This window comes from Gallus gallus, chromosome 2 (genome assembly GCF_016699485.2).
Source record: "Gallus gallus isolate bGalGal1 chromosome 2, bGalGal1.mat.broiler.GRCg7b, whole genome shotgun sequence".
Lineage (NCBI taxonomy): Eukaryota > Metazoa > Chordata > Aves > Galliformes > Phasianidae > Gallus > Gallus gallus.
The window spans coordinates 33,869,131-33,883,142 of record NC_052533.1 but is presented as its reverse complement, the minus strand read 5'-3'; the positions used below and the strand labels follow the sequence as shown (position 1 = coordinate 33,883,142).

Genomic DNA, 14,012 nt, shown 5'->3' with positions numbered 1-14,012 from the left:
ATCTGGCTCCCTGCCACCCCTCACTTCAGAGACACCCATTCTCCAGTGGTCAGAGGAAAAGCCAACAGACACAAATAAATATTTACTACCTTTGATGAGAACAAGAAGATGCTGTTTATAGACTTTTACAACAAAAAGAGAGAGAGTGAGAAAGAGAAGTAGATATTTCCACTCATTTCCTAACACTGGCTATCTGGTATTTTTCAATGAGGCTGCACCTGGAGTACTGTGGTCAGTTTTGGGCCCCTCACTACAGGAAAGATATTGAGGCCCTGGAGTGTGTTCAGAGAAGGGCAATGAAGCTGTGAGGGGTCTGGAGTGCAGCTTTATGAGGAGCAAGCAGCTGAGGGAACTGGGATTGCTTAGTCTGGAGAAGAGGAAGATCAGAGGAGACCTTATCACTGTCTACAACTGCCTGAAGGGAGTTTGTTGGGGGGTGGGGGTCAGCCTTTTCTCCTGTGTAACTAGCAAGTGGACTGGAAGGAATGGCCTCAAGTTGCACCAGGGGAGATTCAGCTTGGACGTTAGGAAAAACTTTTCCAAAGGAGTGGTTTGGTGCTGGAATGGGCTGCCCAGTGGGGTGGTGGAAAGACACTGTAGATTTGAGGGACTGCATGGAATCTGAAATTTTTGCTTGGGTTAGAATTCTTCAGTGCACACAGGATGTAGAAAAGTGCTGTGGAATGGAAGCTCACCTTATTCTGTGAGAAATATTTGTGGTGTTCAAGACAACGGATGAGTGTTTGTATTGAACAGATCTCCCTTGTTTGGAACAGAAGAAGCAGCCTACCCACAGAGCATGCTGCCTCCTCATCCCGCCGCCGCCACCCATGTTCCCACCACCGCGCTTCAGGAACGACTGGAGCTCTGTAAGTGTGGCCGAGGGGCCTTCCTCTTCTTCTTACATGAACTTTGATGTTTGACAAAGACTGACGCATCCTCTCTGGGCACTTCTTCATGGTGTCACTCAGCAAACACCTCTGGCTGTGTTGTAGGGCTCTGTTACTTTCGTAGAGTGAGGCAATGCTGAACTGAAGGGTATGTAAATACAGTAAACCAAGATCAGAAAGGCAATGTCCCATCCTACACAGTGATCTCAGAGTATATTCTATACAGATGTCTTATTTGGCATCACATTTGCCTTTGTGAAATCAAGGTCCCGAAATCATTCTGTGGAATCTACTCTTACCCTTTTGCGAAAATGAAGGGTGTGTTTGAGTAGCTGGTATGGAGTTCTCACTCATACACATATGGATATTCATGCTTTATATTGTATGTATCCATCCATCCATATTAACATAAACAGCACATGGTATACAGTGGGTATAGGATACAGCAGCTTGACCACATGCTCTTATTGCCAGGGCCTGTTACCTCCAGTATGTTTCCCATCCCAACATAATGAATTTTTCCATCTACTAGTAAATCGTATTTCTTAATTTTACTCTTCATTTACCATATCCACATTTAGCAATTATCACAAGCACTATGTAAGTAGTGATTAGAAAAATTTCTGATGAGAACTAATCCAAGAAAAAATGCAGCATAAAATCCCCTGCTGTCTTCAAAGACAATGGGATTGAGCTCAGTGTATTATTTCCCCAACCCAAAACCTAATTGCCTCTCCCTTTCTCATCCCTTGCCTAGCCCTCTCCTGCCTGTGCCATGGTTTCCTGGGGAAGAAGACCCAGAGAAAAGATCCCCTTAGGAAATGTGGTGTACTGATTCAGGCCCCTCAGTGAGGATGAGTTTGGGACCAGGAGCAAATATTCCAGAGGGTAATCTGAATATAAAATTACTCCTGGCACCATCTCCCCGTAAAATAATAATAATAATAATAATAATAATAATAATAATAATAATAATAATAATTAAGTGGTTACTGGGAAAGTGGGAGCTGTGTGAATTCTCAGTGAGGACTCTGTGCTTTGAAGTTGGAATTTTTCTGGAAAGTGGTTTTTCACTTGGACAGCGTAGAGCAGCTATATTAACCCAGTGTTTCTGCCTCAGTGCTTGTTTTTATTTCCAGGGGAGATAGATATCTTTTCTGATAGGACATAAACATACCAGTTTGCTCACGCAAGCCCAATTTTAAAGTCAAATTATTAGAGATCCATTGGTCTTTAAGGGAATTGCCTCTGGTCAGCAGTGAATGAATGCCTGGTTGATATCTACTGGAGCGAAGTTCACACTGCCCATATCCCTGCTGAGTGCAGCCTGTATTATTAGAGCAAAGCTGCTATTTTTGGAGAGGAGTTGCTACTTGTGAAGCATGATGGAGGGAGCAGGGTCAAGGCTAAGAATAGCCCTGGGTCCCACGCTGGCTCAGGGGGGACGCGATAGCCCAGCTGCGGCGCGCGCCTGGAAAAGGAGGAGGAAGCATGGGACAGAACACTATGCTGAAGTGGTAATGTTGAAGCATCCATGAAGATAACCTCGTGACAAATCACAGGCTTCTCCCTAACGCAGTGAATAAGTGCTCTTCAGGCTGTAGTGGCTGTGTATTTTTCCGTGTTCTCTGTAAGTGCTCACTCATACATCTTATCTTACGTAGAGGCTGCTTGATTTGGACATGAAGGGATTGTGTCAAGAGCTCCAGACAACACAGGCCTTCTCTCTGCCTGAGTCACATTGCCCTGCAGGGCCTCCTGGCCCCCAGGTGAGTGATGCGTTTGTGACCAAACGACAGTACTATCTCACTCACTCCAAAGTCCTTATAATGCTGTTAAACTTTTTCTGTAAATGCCTTTTATAGCTTAATAAGCATATCAAGCTCCGGCTTAATTTCATTTTGACATGACTATGCATAAATCGTGTAGGTTTTTTACCCTGTGTTCTCATCCCTGCCCTGAATATTCCAAGTTTCAAGTTCAGCTTTCATTTTCATGGAGTTTTACAGTGGGTAACAACCCTGAAAAGCCCCAGAGGTGTCATCACCTCAATCTGAGGCTCTTTGTTAGTTTATTTGTTTGCTTTAGACTCTTCTTACGTGAGGAGAAAGCCTGCAGAATTCATGCACAAGAGGTGCAATGAACTTGAAGATTTGTGGAGTATATCCCTGAGAAGGAAAATACCTACAGTGCAGGCTAGGGACAAGGAATGGCTTTGGGAAGGGCAGTGGGGTGGGGCTCAGGAGATGTAGGGTTTTCCAGTGTGTTCTGCAAGGTGTCTGCCCCTGGCTTGCTGGACAGCCCATTTGATCTCTTCTTTCATTTTCTACACTTCGTACAGTTATGGCAGGAGATCAGAAATCTACTGAGGAAATGTTCCATGTGTAAGGGAGAGTTTTCTGTAAACGTCTCCGAACTGTGGAGAATGCCACCCACCCACCTGCTTTTTCATTCCAGTTTGTACCGCCCAATGAAGAACAAAACATAAGAGAAAGTCATTTAGCATGTAAATCAGGAGACGTGGAGAAGTGATAGTAAAACAAATGTTAGTTTTAGTTAGTTGAGAAAAGTCTTCTCTGCATTATGGAGCAGCCCTGTGGTATGGCTGGCCACCATCTAGAGCTGTAACGCTTGTGGAAGAAGCTGTTGGTTTTTCAGTCTTTGCCAGATTGTCTTTTTGAAAACAAACAAACAAACAAACAAACAAACAATCTTTGGTTTGAAGGGGGAGAGCCGCAATATCCATTCTGTTGTTCTACAGGGTTCAAATGATAATTAACCTCACAAATGAATTATCTATGATCCCTCCAAGAATGTTTTTAAATGGCATAGGCCGACAGGTTGTATCACAGCATAGACAGTAGGGTGGGTATAACATCGCTTTGGAATTTTTAATTATGAATGTTTTTTTCTAGAAGGACAGTGTTAGAGCCAGTAGTCCTCTGGGCAACAAACTCATGTCAATAGTCATGGGAAAATAGATGTAACTAAAAAAAAATCTAACAATTAATTCTGAACTGCTTTCTGCTACAGATGTGTGAATTTGTCATAATAAGGAGAATTAAATTTATCATGATGTGACTCTGCATGTAATTCCTCCCATGTGTAACGTAGCATAAAATGAAAAAAATAGATAAAATTCAATTCAGACTATAATTAGCTGCATTCTAATTTACACTACTGAAAGCCTAAAATAACTCTGTTTACTAAAATAGTTGGAGTAATCTACATTGGAGGATACAGTTTGCTCCTGCTCATGTACAGTTTGCATCATGTTTTGCATGGCATAAGACAGCCAGGCTCCAAACCTGAAGTGAGTGATTTGTATGGTGAACCTAATGCCCCTTCCATGATGGCTCATGGGATTTCCCTTAGTCAGCTCCAAAACTGAAGTGAGCTATCTGTATGGTGAATCTAATGCTCCTTTCACGATGGCTCATGGGATTTCCCTTAGTCAGCTCCAAAACTGAAGTGAGCTATCTGTATGGTGAATCTAATGCTCCTTTCATGATGGCTCATGGGATTTCCCTTAGTCGTTCAGAAACAAAAGGGGATCTCTTGACTGAAGCACTCTAGAAACAAAACTGTTTTTAACCATGAGTTTCAAATTATGACATCCTTGCCCACTATTTATGTCCAGCTTCCCAAAACCGCATCACTTCATTCAGTTATCATTTCAGGGAAGTAAGAAAAGATGTTCAAAAAGTTGCTGTTGGTATCTTTGAAAGGCAGCTTCACACTACATGGGAAACACAGGCTCATGTTCTTTGAAATCAAGTATCTCCTCTGAACAGCTTACATCTGGGCTGGACACCAAGCGGCAGGAGACTGCAGAGAATACAGAATTTTAAGCTAAGTTTCCTGTTTAACTAGAAATTTAGGATTTGTTTAAGCATGAAGGTTGGATGTCAGAAAAAGGTTCAGCACCAGAGGGTGGCTGAGCTGGTGCTCAGGGCGGTGATGGTGGTCTCACGCTGCCGGATTTCAAGAAAAATCTGGACAATACTTTCAGACATGGAACCTGACTTTTGGATGGTCCTGTGTAGAGCTAGGAGTGGGACTCAGTTTTCCTGTGGGTTTCCTCTAACTAAGGATATTCCATGATTCTATGATCTTTCGTCTGTCTCAAGTCCTTTTTCTTCCTATTTTCTTAATCTAGGAGGTTCCCCTACACTTCCCAAGTCAGACACTTCCCAATTCTCTGCTTGCCTTCAGCAATGACACAGACTTGGCATTTAGAGACAATATTCAAATACCATGTTCAACACCCTGACCTTGTGGGTTTACACCATTCCCCATTGACACCCACAGGGCTGTGGGTTGAGAGAAGCAACCACCCGGTATCTTCTCACAGATACAGCTCAATAACAACATTTATTTCTCTCCCTAGGGTCCACAAGGAATTCCTGGTATAATGGGACCAAAAGGGGAAAAAGTAAGTGCATGTTTTTACAGAGTTTGATGTGGCTTTGAGAAGTCAAGGGAAAAAAGACTGGGGAGAGGGTGTTGCATGTACTTTCTTCTTGTCTGTTTAGTCTATGATGGGACATAAATACCTGTGGGGATTTGCTTTATTTGACTGTAAACCTATGGATGGATTTGAAGCTGTAATTTAAGGCTTTATCTTCCAATGTTGATTTTCAATCTCAAAATATTTTTTTTATGGCAACTCATGACAGCTACCTGTCCCTACGTTATGGGTGAAAGAGCAGCTTGGGTGCCAAGTCAGTGCTCTTACTAATCCCTGTGTTTAAAACACCTCTTCTGGGAGGACATGAGGGGCAGAGCTCTCTCACACAGCATTGGTTGTATGGGCCAGCTCATGTTAAAAGCAGTTAAGATATTAACGTATGGGCTTCAGACTTGCAAAGCATTTGTACCATGATGATGCCTACCTGAAGCTGAGCACAGTTGCATGCTTTTCTTGACAAGGAGGTGGCTGTAGATTTAGGGCTGAGAGTGCAGAAAAAGTCCAAGAGCTCCATTAAAGTAATTTTTCTCATTTTACTTCTGGAAACAAAGTTCTGAATGCAAAGGTATTCCCAGTGCTCTTTCTAAATGCACAGACTAAGAACCTCTGTGGTCTATGTGGTGTGTCTAACACATTCCTTTCTCTGGCAGGGGGAGATTGGCAGGCCGGGAAGAAAGGTATGGATGAAGGTGCTGCCTCAGACACCAGCCCAACACTTGACATACGCAGGCAAACACTGAATATAAATTGGTTGTTATTGATTTTCACCCTGCCTGTGTTGCTCCAACAGCCAGGGGGTGGCAGGGAGCTCTGGGTGCAGGGCTGGAGAGCTGCCACAGCTGGTTTTATTCAGTTAATTCCATCAGTAAGACCATCCACCTCCAGCCAGACAATTAAAAGAGCGGGAAATTACTTGAACTACTTCTCTGTGGGTAAGGGAAGCAGAGTTATAGGACCTACCACAAAAGACGAAAATAAACAAAACCAACAGAGCCAAATCAAACTTTTTACTGCTCCAAAGCAGAGCCAGGCTTGACCCAACAGCCCCTGTGGAGGAATGGCCATTAATGATTACACTTCCAGAGCTTTGGCACCAACGCAATATGCTGACTATAATCCTGTGCTTGCTGACATATGAGCCATGATACATTGTCAAAAGTATGTGCCCCTACGTGTGATGAAACAGAATATGTTATCCCAGTTACTAAGTGCTTCCATTTAATGTAATTAATTTTAAAAGAAGACAGAAATGCAGAATGAAATCAGAGAGATGCAGGGGGTAGTCACTAACCAGGAAAAGAGATACTGTTCTAATAATAAGCAGAGGATTTTAACACCAGCTACTGATCAGTGATTCTAATGAATATGAGACATTTAAACAAAGAGATCTTTTACTTTTATCTAAAGTTCAAACACCCCTCAGTAAGCAAAAGTATTATCTATGTAGAAATTATCAAAATTAATGTCTCAGAGAGAGTCACCCATCAAGTTACAAGAGTGCAAACCTCAAACCCTGGTGTACTTCCACTTCTGACAAATACTGATAGGTTCCAAAGGAGAAGCTGCCAATAAAACAATGCAATTCCTGCTAAAAGCTGCCTGGCTTGAGGGAGGTCACTGTTAGCTTCAGAGCTGTGATCAGATTTCCAGGATTGTATTTTCAAATGATATAGACAGTGGAATAGTGCTAATCTGCAGCATTTTAGGAGCTAGCCAAAGAGTGAATTACAGGCAGTAGTTAAAAGAGATAAATAACTTCATGTATGTAATTATTGCTGAACATGTAGTAGGTGATAAAGAGCAATTGTACATGAGTATGAGTGTTCAGAATGAGAATATTGGAGGAATAAGAAGAGGAATATCTTAGTTAAAGGTTTGGTTCTGTTCTTACTATAGAATGCATTTGTGTGGAGGTCTTTGAGATGCAGGTCTTTTTGTTCTATACTGTATGATTTAAATGAGAGTAAGGTTAAAGTTAATGATGCTGGCTTCTTTTTCCAGTGGTTATTTTGATTACATGTAGATTTCTCTGTAGCTGATTTACTTATTTGAATCAGTATAAATTGATACTTCTGTGAGTCCACATTTCCTCTAGTGGTAATGCAAACAGTATTATGAATATAAAAGAGTATTTTTTTACAGTAAAGGTAAAGAAGCATTTGCAGATATTTTCCTGAAAATATTATATTCTTCCATGTCTCCCTTCTGCAGTGGAGACCTGTGTGTAGGAATGATGTTACCAATGACAATCTCTATTGTATGAATTGTTGTAACCAATGTTTTCCGTTCAAGGGTAGACCAGGTCCCCCGGGTGTCCCTGGGATGCCAGGACCAATGGGATGGCCTGGACCTGTGGGGCTGAAGGTAAGACCAAAATTAATACAGGATAATCTACTAAACATCATGATCTGAACACAAGGGCTGCTCAGGAAGCCTCTACACCAATGTCTGCTGGAGACTGGGGAGATGAAGCAGTGTGAGGACACTCAGTGCTTGCCTGATTTCTTACCCTGCTCTGCAAAGACCTACACCTTACACTACACTATCAGCGTAACCCCATGTAGCACTTCTTAAAACGTGTCTCAGGTAAATTGAAAATCAAGTCTAATGAAGACTCACTGATAACCACTGTTGTTTCACAACCACATGAATCAGTGTTTCACAACTGGCCATTGTCTCTTATGACTGTTCCTGATGATCTCTTTGCCTGAATATACTCTTTGACAATATAAAGGGAAAATATCAGGCTACTTTCAGGGGAAAAGGATTACAAACCATGTGGATTGATAGTGTGTTCCTTGACCTCACTCCCATATGAGCAGACATTCATTCTGGTGAGTTTTCTTAGCTAATAGTAATAGAAATGGCAGGACATACTTTACTACTGCAGAGTGATTACTCCATTTGTTATAAGCAAAGCTGCAGGACAGTCCTTCCCTGAGTTTTATCTAACACAGATATACAGATCTTCACTGGAGCCACTGAACACAAAGTTTCTACTGGGACATTTGAGATAGATAACCTGCTTTTATCTATCCAGCACATATCAGGCAAAATCATGGCATATTATGCTTATTTTGAAACTGCATTTTCAAGGGAATCTTTGACTATTCATTCACTCCATGAAAGCTGCTACCCCATCTCAGAGGACGTGATGCCATAGATTTTGCTGCTGCAAGAATAATAGTAAACTACTTCTGAATTCAAGCCATACCTGGGAAGCAGACCCTCAAGTTCCTTATGGTTGTGTTAGATGAGGAACATCATAATCTGCATTGTGTGTGGTAATGTAGGCAAGCAACTGTGTGCTTTTCAGTCAGTGTACGAAAAAGGAGCCTAAGTTCACTTTGAACTGAGAGACAGGGAATGTTGCTGAGATTTCTTGCAGTGAGAGCAGTGAGAGCAGAAGGAAAATACTACTACCTAGTTTCCACACAGTCCTGAGAGTGGAGCAGTCAAAACTCATTCATTTTGCCCATTTTTTTGTATAAGCTCTAGTTATATTTATGAAGACTGTCCAATTTTGATTTTAATATCTCTTTGCTATAGCTTTTTTCACTGCACTTCCAGAAGCATTTCTCACATTCAGTAGTAATATTTATTTCTATAGTTTGACTATTGTGTGTTATTTGATGTTTAATGTCCATTCTCCTGCTTCTGTTGTCTCCTCTGATACATCTCTATTCTGTTCTCCGGATGTGTTCCTAACTTCATTTCTTCTGTTCTTTATAAATTTCTACTTCCTGCCTGAAGGCTCCAGTTGAATAGAGGCCAAAGATGTCTGTGCTCACTTGGTTCAGTTCTATCTCTCTTTCCTTTTTCTTCTTCTGATCTCTGATCTTCCCAGAATCTGATAGTCATCTTCATTATAGTCATTTATTGCACTTTATTCTTGCTGTAAATACCCTATAAACTGTTTTGTTTTGTTTTAAACCACGTTCTCATCTCTGCCTTCTATTTCTTTGGTTGGATCTACTTCCTCTTTGTCAGACACAGTCTTGTCCAATCTGTATTTCTTCTACTTTGTTTCTTCGGGTCTTTTCTGAACTGCTGAGGCAGCAGCCAACATGAAAATCTTCTCTAGTAGTGGGAATGAGTGTTAACTGTGCTCTGGTGGTAGGGCTGCTGCATGTCTGCAGAGACTGCCCTTAGATATAATTAGCTGGCAGCAGACAGAGAGGATATTGTAAAGCCTTTACATGATTTATTGTCTCTAAACCACTGTAAAGCCCATTGTATCTCAGAATGATGATAAAAGTAATCATGTCTCTTCAAGCCATAAAGGCTTGCAACAAAATACCTTTCTTTTCTGCGGCTCAGTAGGAGTGATGTTGGGGAGAAACAACACAACTTCGTGTAGAGAAAGGATGCACTTCTGCTGCTAATTTGCTTTCATGTCCTTCAATGGCATCTACCAAAACTGAAGCACAAATTACACACCCAGAAGAATGTAAATAGGAGAACAAGATAGTACGTGAGGTCACAGATAGAACACAATTGCAGTAAGGAACTCTGACTACAACGTTACAGGAAGGTCAGACTTGTCTCATGTATTTGTCACAAAACCCAGAACACTGAACTATCAGTCAGACATTCAGATATGAGCTCAGCAGAGAGCCACAATCAATAACTCTCTTTATTGACCTCTTTAGGGTGAAAAGGGAGATTTGGGTGTGATGGGATTGCCAGGTACCAGAGGACCAATGGGCTCCAAGGTTTGTTAAGCAAATGCTGCATTTTCAGACATTGGTTTCTAATGCTCTGCTGACAGCTGCTTCCCTCATAAATTTGCTGGAAAGCATTTATCAAGACATAGCTTTTCTAATACAGCTAAAGATGCAAGTTCTCCTTCAAGCAAGGCTATGTTTTTTGGTTGGGCTTGGCTGCACTATTGGCTTTTCATCAAAATGCTTTGGTTTAAGTTACTGCATAATGCAAATATTTAATTTAAAAGCAAAGAAATATATAACTATCCCACTGGAATACTGCAGTTCTTCAGTATACCTGCACCATTAACTCATACCTGCCGTTTTTTTCACCCACATCAGAAGACTGGAGAATGTTTGTATCTTCTACTAAAGCTATGCGTATGTGTTGACAGTTGGATAGTAAGCTCAATTTGATCCGGAGGGTTTGTTATCTGCATATCATTTTCTATAGCATGGCTTCTGCCTTTACAAAATTTATGCCACAGCGCTTTAAGGAACTTGATAAAAATTATGTATGTAGATAATTCAGATGAAGCACTGGAAAGAAGAGCTGGACACAGTTATTTGCTGTATTTTTCTTAAAGGGAAACTCAGCTTTATAGTAATCTTTGCTCAGATAGTGGCTTAAATTTAATTTAAGGATATTCTACCGGGAGAAAGAAAAGAAGTAGATTATTTCTAAAATTAATTTAAATTATTAATTGTAGTTTCATTCACTTTCAGTTACATTTAGTTTCCCTTGTTTTAGTTTTAAAAGCAGTATTGAATCGACTGGCTTTAACTGGCTTTTTCACATTAGCTTTTGGGCTGATTTGTCTTGCCTTTAATTCTTATTTCATAATTCTGTTCCAGTGCACTTCTAGAAGCTATAAATATTATTTTGCTGTTACAAGTAGATGCAATTAATTACTTGTGCTTCATTTCTTTTCTTCACTTTAAATCTGCAAGGTATGAATTTGCTTCTTTGATAGTCTTGAAAGTGAGAAGCATTAAAGTATCTGTCGTTCCCTTTAGGGTTTTCCAGGAACTAGAGGAGAAAAGGTCAGTGTAACAATAGAATAACGTGTAATTTTGCAATTGGAAACAGTTGTATAAAGATAGTAACTAAAAATACAGTCGAATTTTGATGGTGTGAGGGTTGAAGTTCTCATTAAGAAATGCAAAGGTGCACTGAGAAAGGAGTACAGTCTTGTGACTTGGGGTGAGATGCTGAAGAAATGAGTCTTACACCCTGTTTTCTTGTGAACAGGTTACTACGGCAAACCCCACTACAGTTTCCCCATCTGTAGCATGGGTATAATGATCCTTAATTGTTGGTCGGGTTTATTTAGGCTACATATTCTTTGGCACAGAGACTTATTTTTGTCATTCAGTGGGGCCTGAATTTCAGTGAAGATTATTCGGGAAACAGTTAAGTCACACATATTACATCAAAGGGAGCCCATATTTAAAGTAATTATCTGAGGAGAATAAGTGCCTTTTTTCTACCAGCCTGACTCTCTATTCTACTGTAATATCAATGAAGGTAATAAGGAACCATTTTAGGGTATCTACTGTGCACCTTACCTGAAGATACTACTGTATTCTGCGCCATGACAAATAATGCCTCATGTAGGATCAATGTTTTTCATTTCCTCATGAAATGATAGTAATTAAGCTGTTGCAATCCTCTTATCTCTCACCAGGGTTCCAGAGGAGACAGGGGTGACAAAGGAGTCAAAGGAGACCAGGTACTTTTCCAGCTGGCTGTGAGTTTTAGCTGAATGAGCACATAAACACTAAGGTATTTCTGATAGCAAAAAAGAGGGGTGACATGGAGGCATGTTCCTGGGATGGTAAGAAGGCAGTGGTCCTACCTTATGTGCTCCTCTGTGTTCATGTACCCCACCAGCCCCAGGGTAAGTGACACTCCTGACTTGTATAGAACAGAACAGTGGTGGCTTGACAAAATGTTTTTAGCTGGTGAGATAATATTGCTGCAAGGAAAAAGACAAAAGAAAAAAAGAAAAGAGCAAAAAAGGAAAAGAAGGAAAAAGGAAAATAAAAAAGAGAAAAATACCAAAAAAAGAGGAAAAAAAAAAAAAAGGAAGTGATATTTGTGGGTTGGGAGGTCTTTAACAAAGAAAGGAAAAGCAAATCACTTTTGATGTAGATGGAGAATTGCCATTCCCAAAGACCAGCTGCTACAACTGGTATGGTTTTGCCCAAGAGGAAGCAGGCTGTGGAGGATCAAACAAAGGAGCAGTGTTATGATACAAGTACCTATATAGAAAAATCTTGTAAATCTTGTAAATCCAGCACAATTCTAATAATTCTACTGTCACTGGTACTGATGAATCACACTGAGGGTTTTTTTTGTTGTTTTTTTTAACTGATACTACTACATGGCACTTTCCATTTTTCCTTAAATGCCTAAATTGGTGCTGCTTTCTCAAAGATTACTCCAATTATTTTGATGATTTTTCTCTTTTCACTTTGCAGGGAGAAACAGGCTCCCCAGGAATGCTGGGACAGAAAGTAAGTGGGCACAATGTATTGGGGAATTGCAATAAGTGCTGCCATATGGTCAACAAATGGCTTTAGGGACATTCGGGAAAGCATTAGGCATTGAAAGTCTTGCTTGACTCAATGATGAACCCTTCTTAGATGTGATCAAATTCCTTCTTTTTTTTTTTTTTTTTTTTCCTGAAGAGAAAACCCAAGATGTAGCTGCTTGTTTTTTCTCTTTTTTCTCTTTTTCTTCCTAGAGCATAGGTTTAGTCATAATCTTCTTTCTATTTAACATAGTCAGACTCACGATATATATTCATGAGCAGCCTATTTGTTTGTTTGGGTTTTATTTTTCACTTATTTTTCCAATCCTGCAATTCCAAATGTGCATCTTAACAGCAAACATGATATTGCCAAGAGCTGGAGAGTTTTGCTAGTCTTCACCTCCCTTCTAGAATATTCCTGGTCTCTCATTCAGCTTCCTCTTTAAAGAGGGATCTTTCAAGGAAATTTTGGTAAATTAAAATAAATGTTTTTGGCCTTGCTCTTGTTTTAAAATATGCTGTGAATTTCTGAGAAAAATACAGTGTCAACATAATCTGCAAGAATTGCATGAACAAAAACATCAGCCACCAGCTGTATCATGTAAGGCAAGTATGCTCTACTTATGTTCTTTTTCTTTCCCTCCTCATCCACCAAGGGAGAGATGGGCCCAAAGGGGCAATCTGGAGCACCAGGACACAGAGGACCTATAGGAAGACCTGGAAAACGAGGCAAACAAGTATGTCCATGGTGTTTCCCCTTCAGTTCCCTGCAATTCCCAGTGTTTGTATGATGGTGGGGTATGGCTGTGTGGTCTGTTCTGTGCTGGCGCCTTGCTCTTGGTCCCACTGGCAGCACTGTCGCACCTCTCATGCATGTCCAGGTCTTGTCTTCCATGCTCAAATCCCTTGCCGTGCAGCATAGCTCAAGTAGCTTTTTCCCTAGATTGATAACTAGCTCATTGAATATAATCAGAGCAGACCTTGAACCTAAAAAAGAGGCCCTTTGAATCCTAAAAATCACAGAGCTACGCTCTGAATCCCATTTGATGACTGGAGAGTGGGACAAAGTGGATTTGTTCTGTCCACTGCATGCCATTTAGTTCAATGAGGCTTTGGCTAGGCCCGGTGCTGGTGGCACAGGTCATCTTGCAGAGCTGCAAGGCTTTGAAGATATCCATAAGAGTGCAAAGAATCAAAGCACTACAGCACCCCTTTTTCTCTCAGTTAATACTAGAACAATATTTAGTTCTTAGACTAGGATATTTATGTGACATTCTCACTGTGGTACAGCATGCCTGGGGTATGAGAAAGTTCAGGAAGACATGCACTGACATTAAGGGGTAGTAATATTGTATGAAAGTAGCTTAGAGATGAAATGTTTGCACATGCTGCTTATTTAGGGATCCAA

General features: G+C 40.7%; 1 protein-coding gene across 3 annotated transcripts in view; it reads left to right on the top strand.

Annotated features, from left to right (window-relative positions):
• The window catches only part of COLQ (collagen like tail subunit of asymmetric acetylcholinesterase), a 47,169-nt gene that overhangs the window by 18,481 nt on the left and 14,676 nt on the right, over positions 1-14,012 (top strand). For 2 of the 3 annotated variants that reach the window (XM_001235719.7, XM_040696578.2), the window contains exons 6-15: positions 757-869; positions 2,555-2,659; positions 5,281-5,325; positions 6,012-6,038; positions 7,654-7,725; positions 10,014-10,076; positions 11,085-11,111; positions 11,756-11,800; positions 12,552-12,587; positions 13,261-13,341. In XM_001235719.7, coding sequence (XP_001235720.2) covers positions 757-869; positions 2,555-2,659; positions 5,281-5,325; positions 6,012-6,038; positions 7,654-7,725; positions 10,014-10,076; positions 11,085-11,111; positions 11,756-11,800; positions 12,552-12,587; positions 13,261-13,341 — 614 coding nt within the window. The remainder of the gene's footprint in view (positions 1-756; positions 870-2,554; positions 2,660-5,280; positions 5,326-6,011; positions 6,039-7,653; positions 7,726-10,013; positions 10,077-11,084; positions 11,112-11,755; positions 11,801-12,551; positions 12,588-13,260; positions 13,342-14,012) is intronic. The other variant, XM_040696577.2, reaches the window with a different exon arrangement.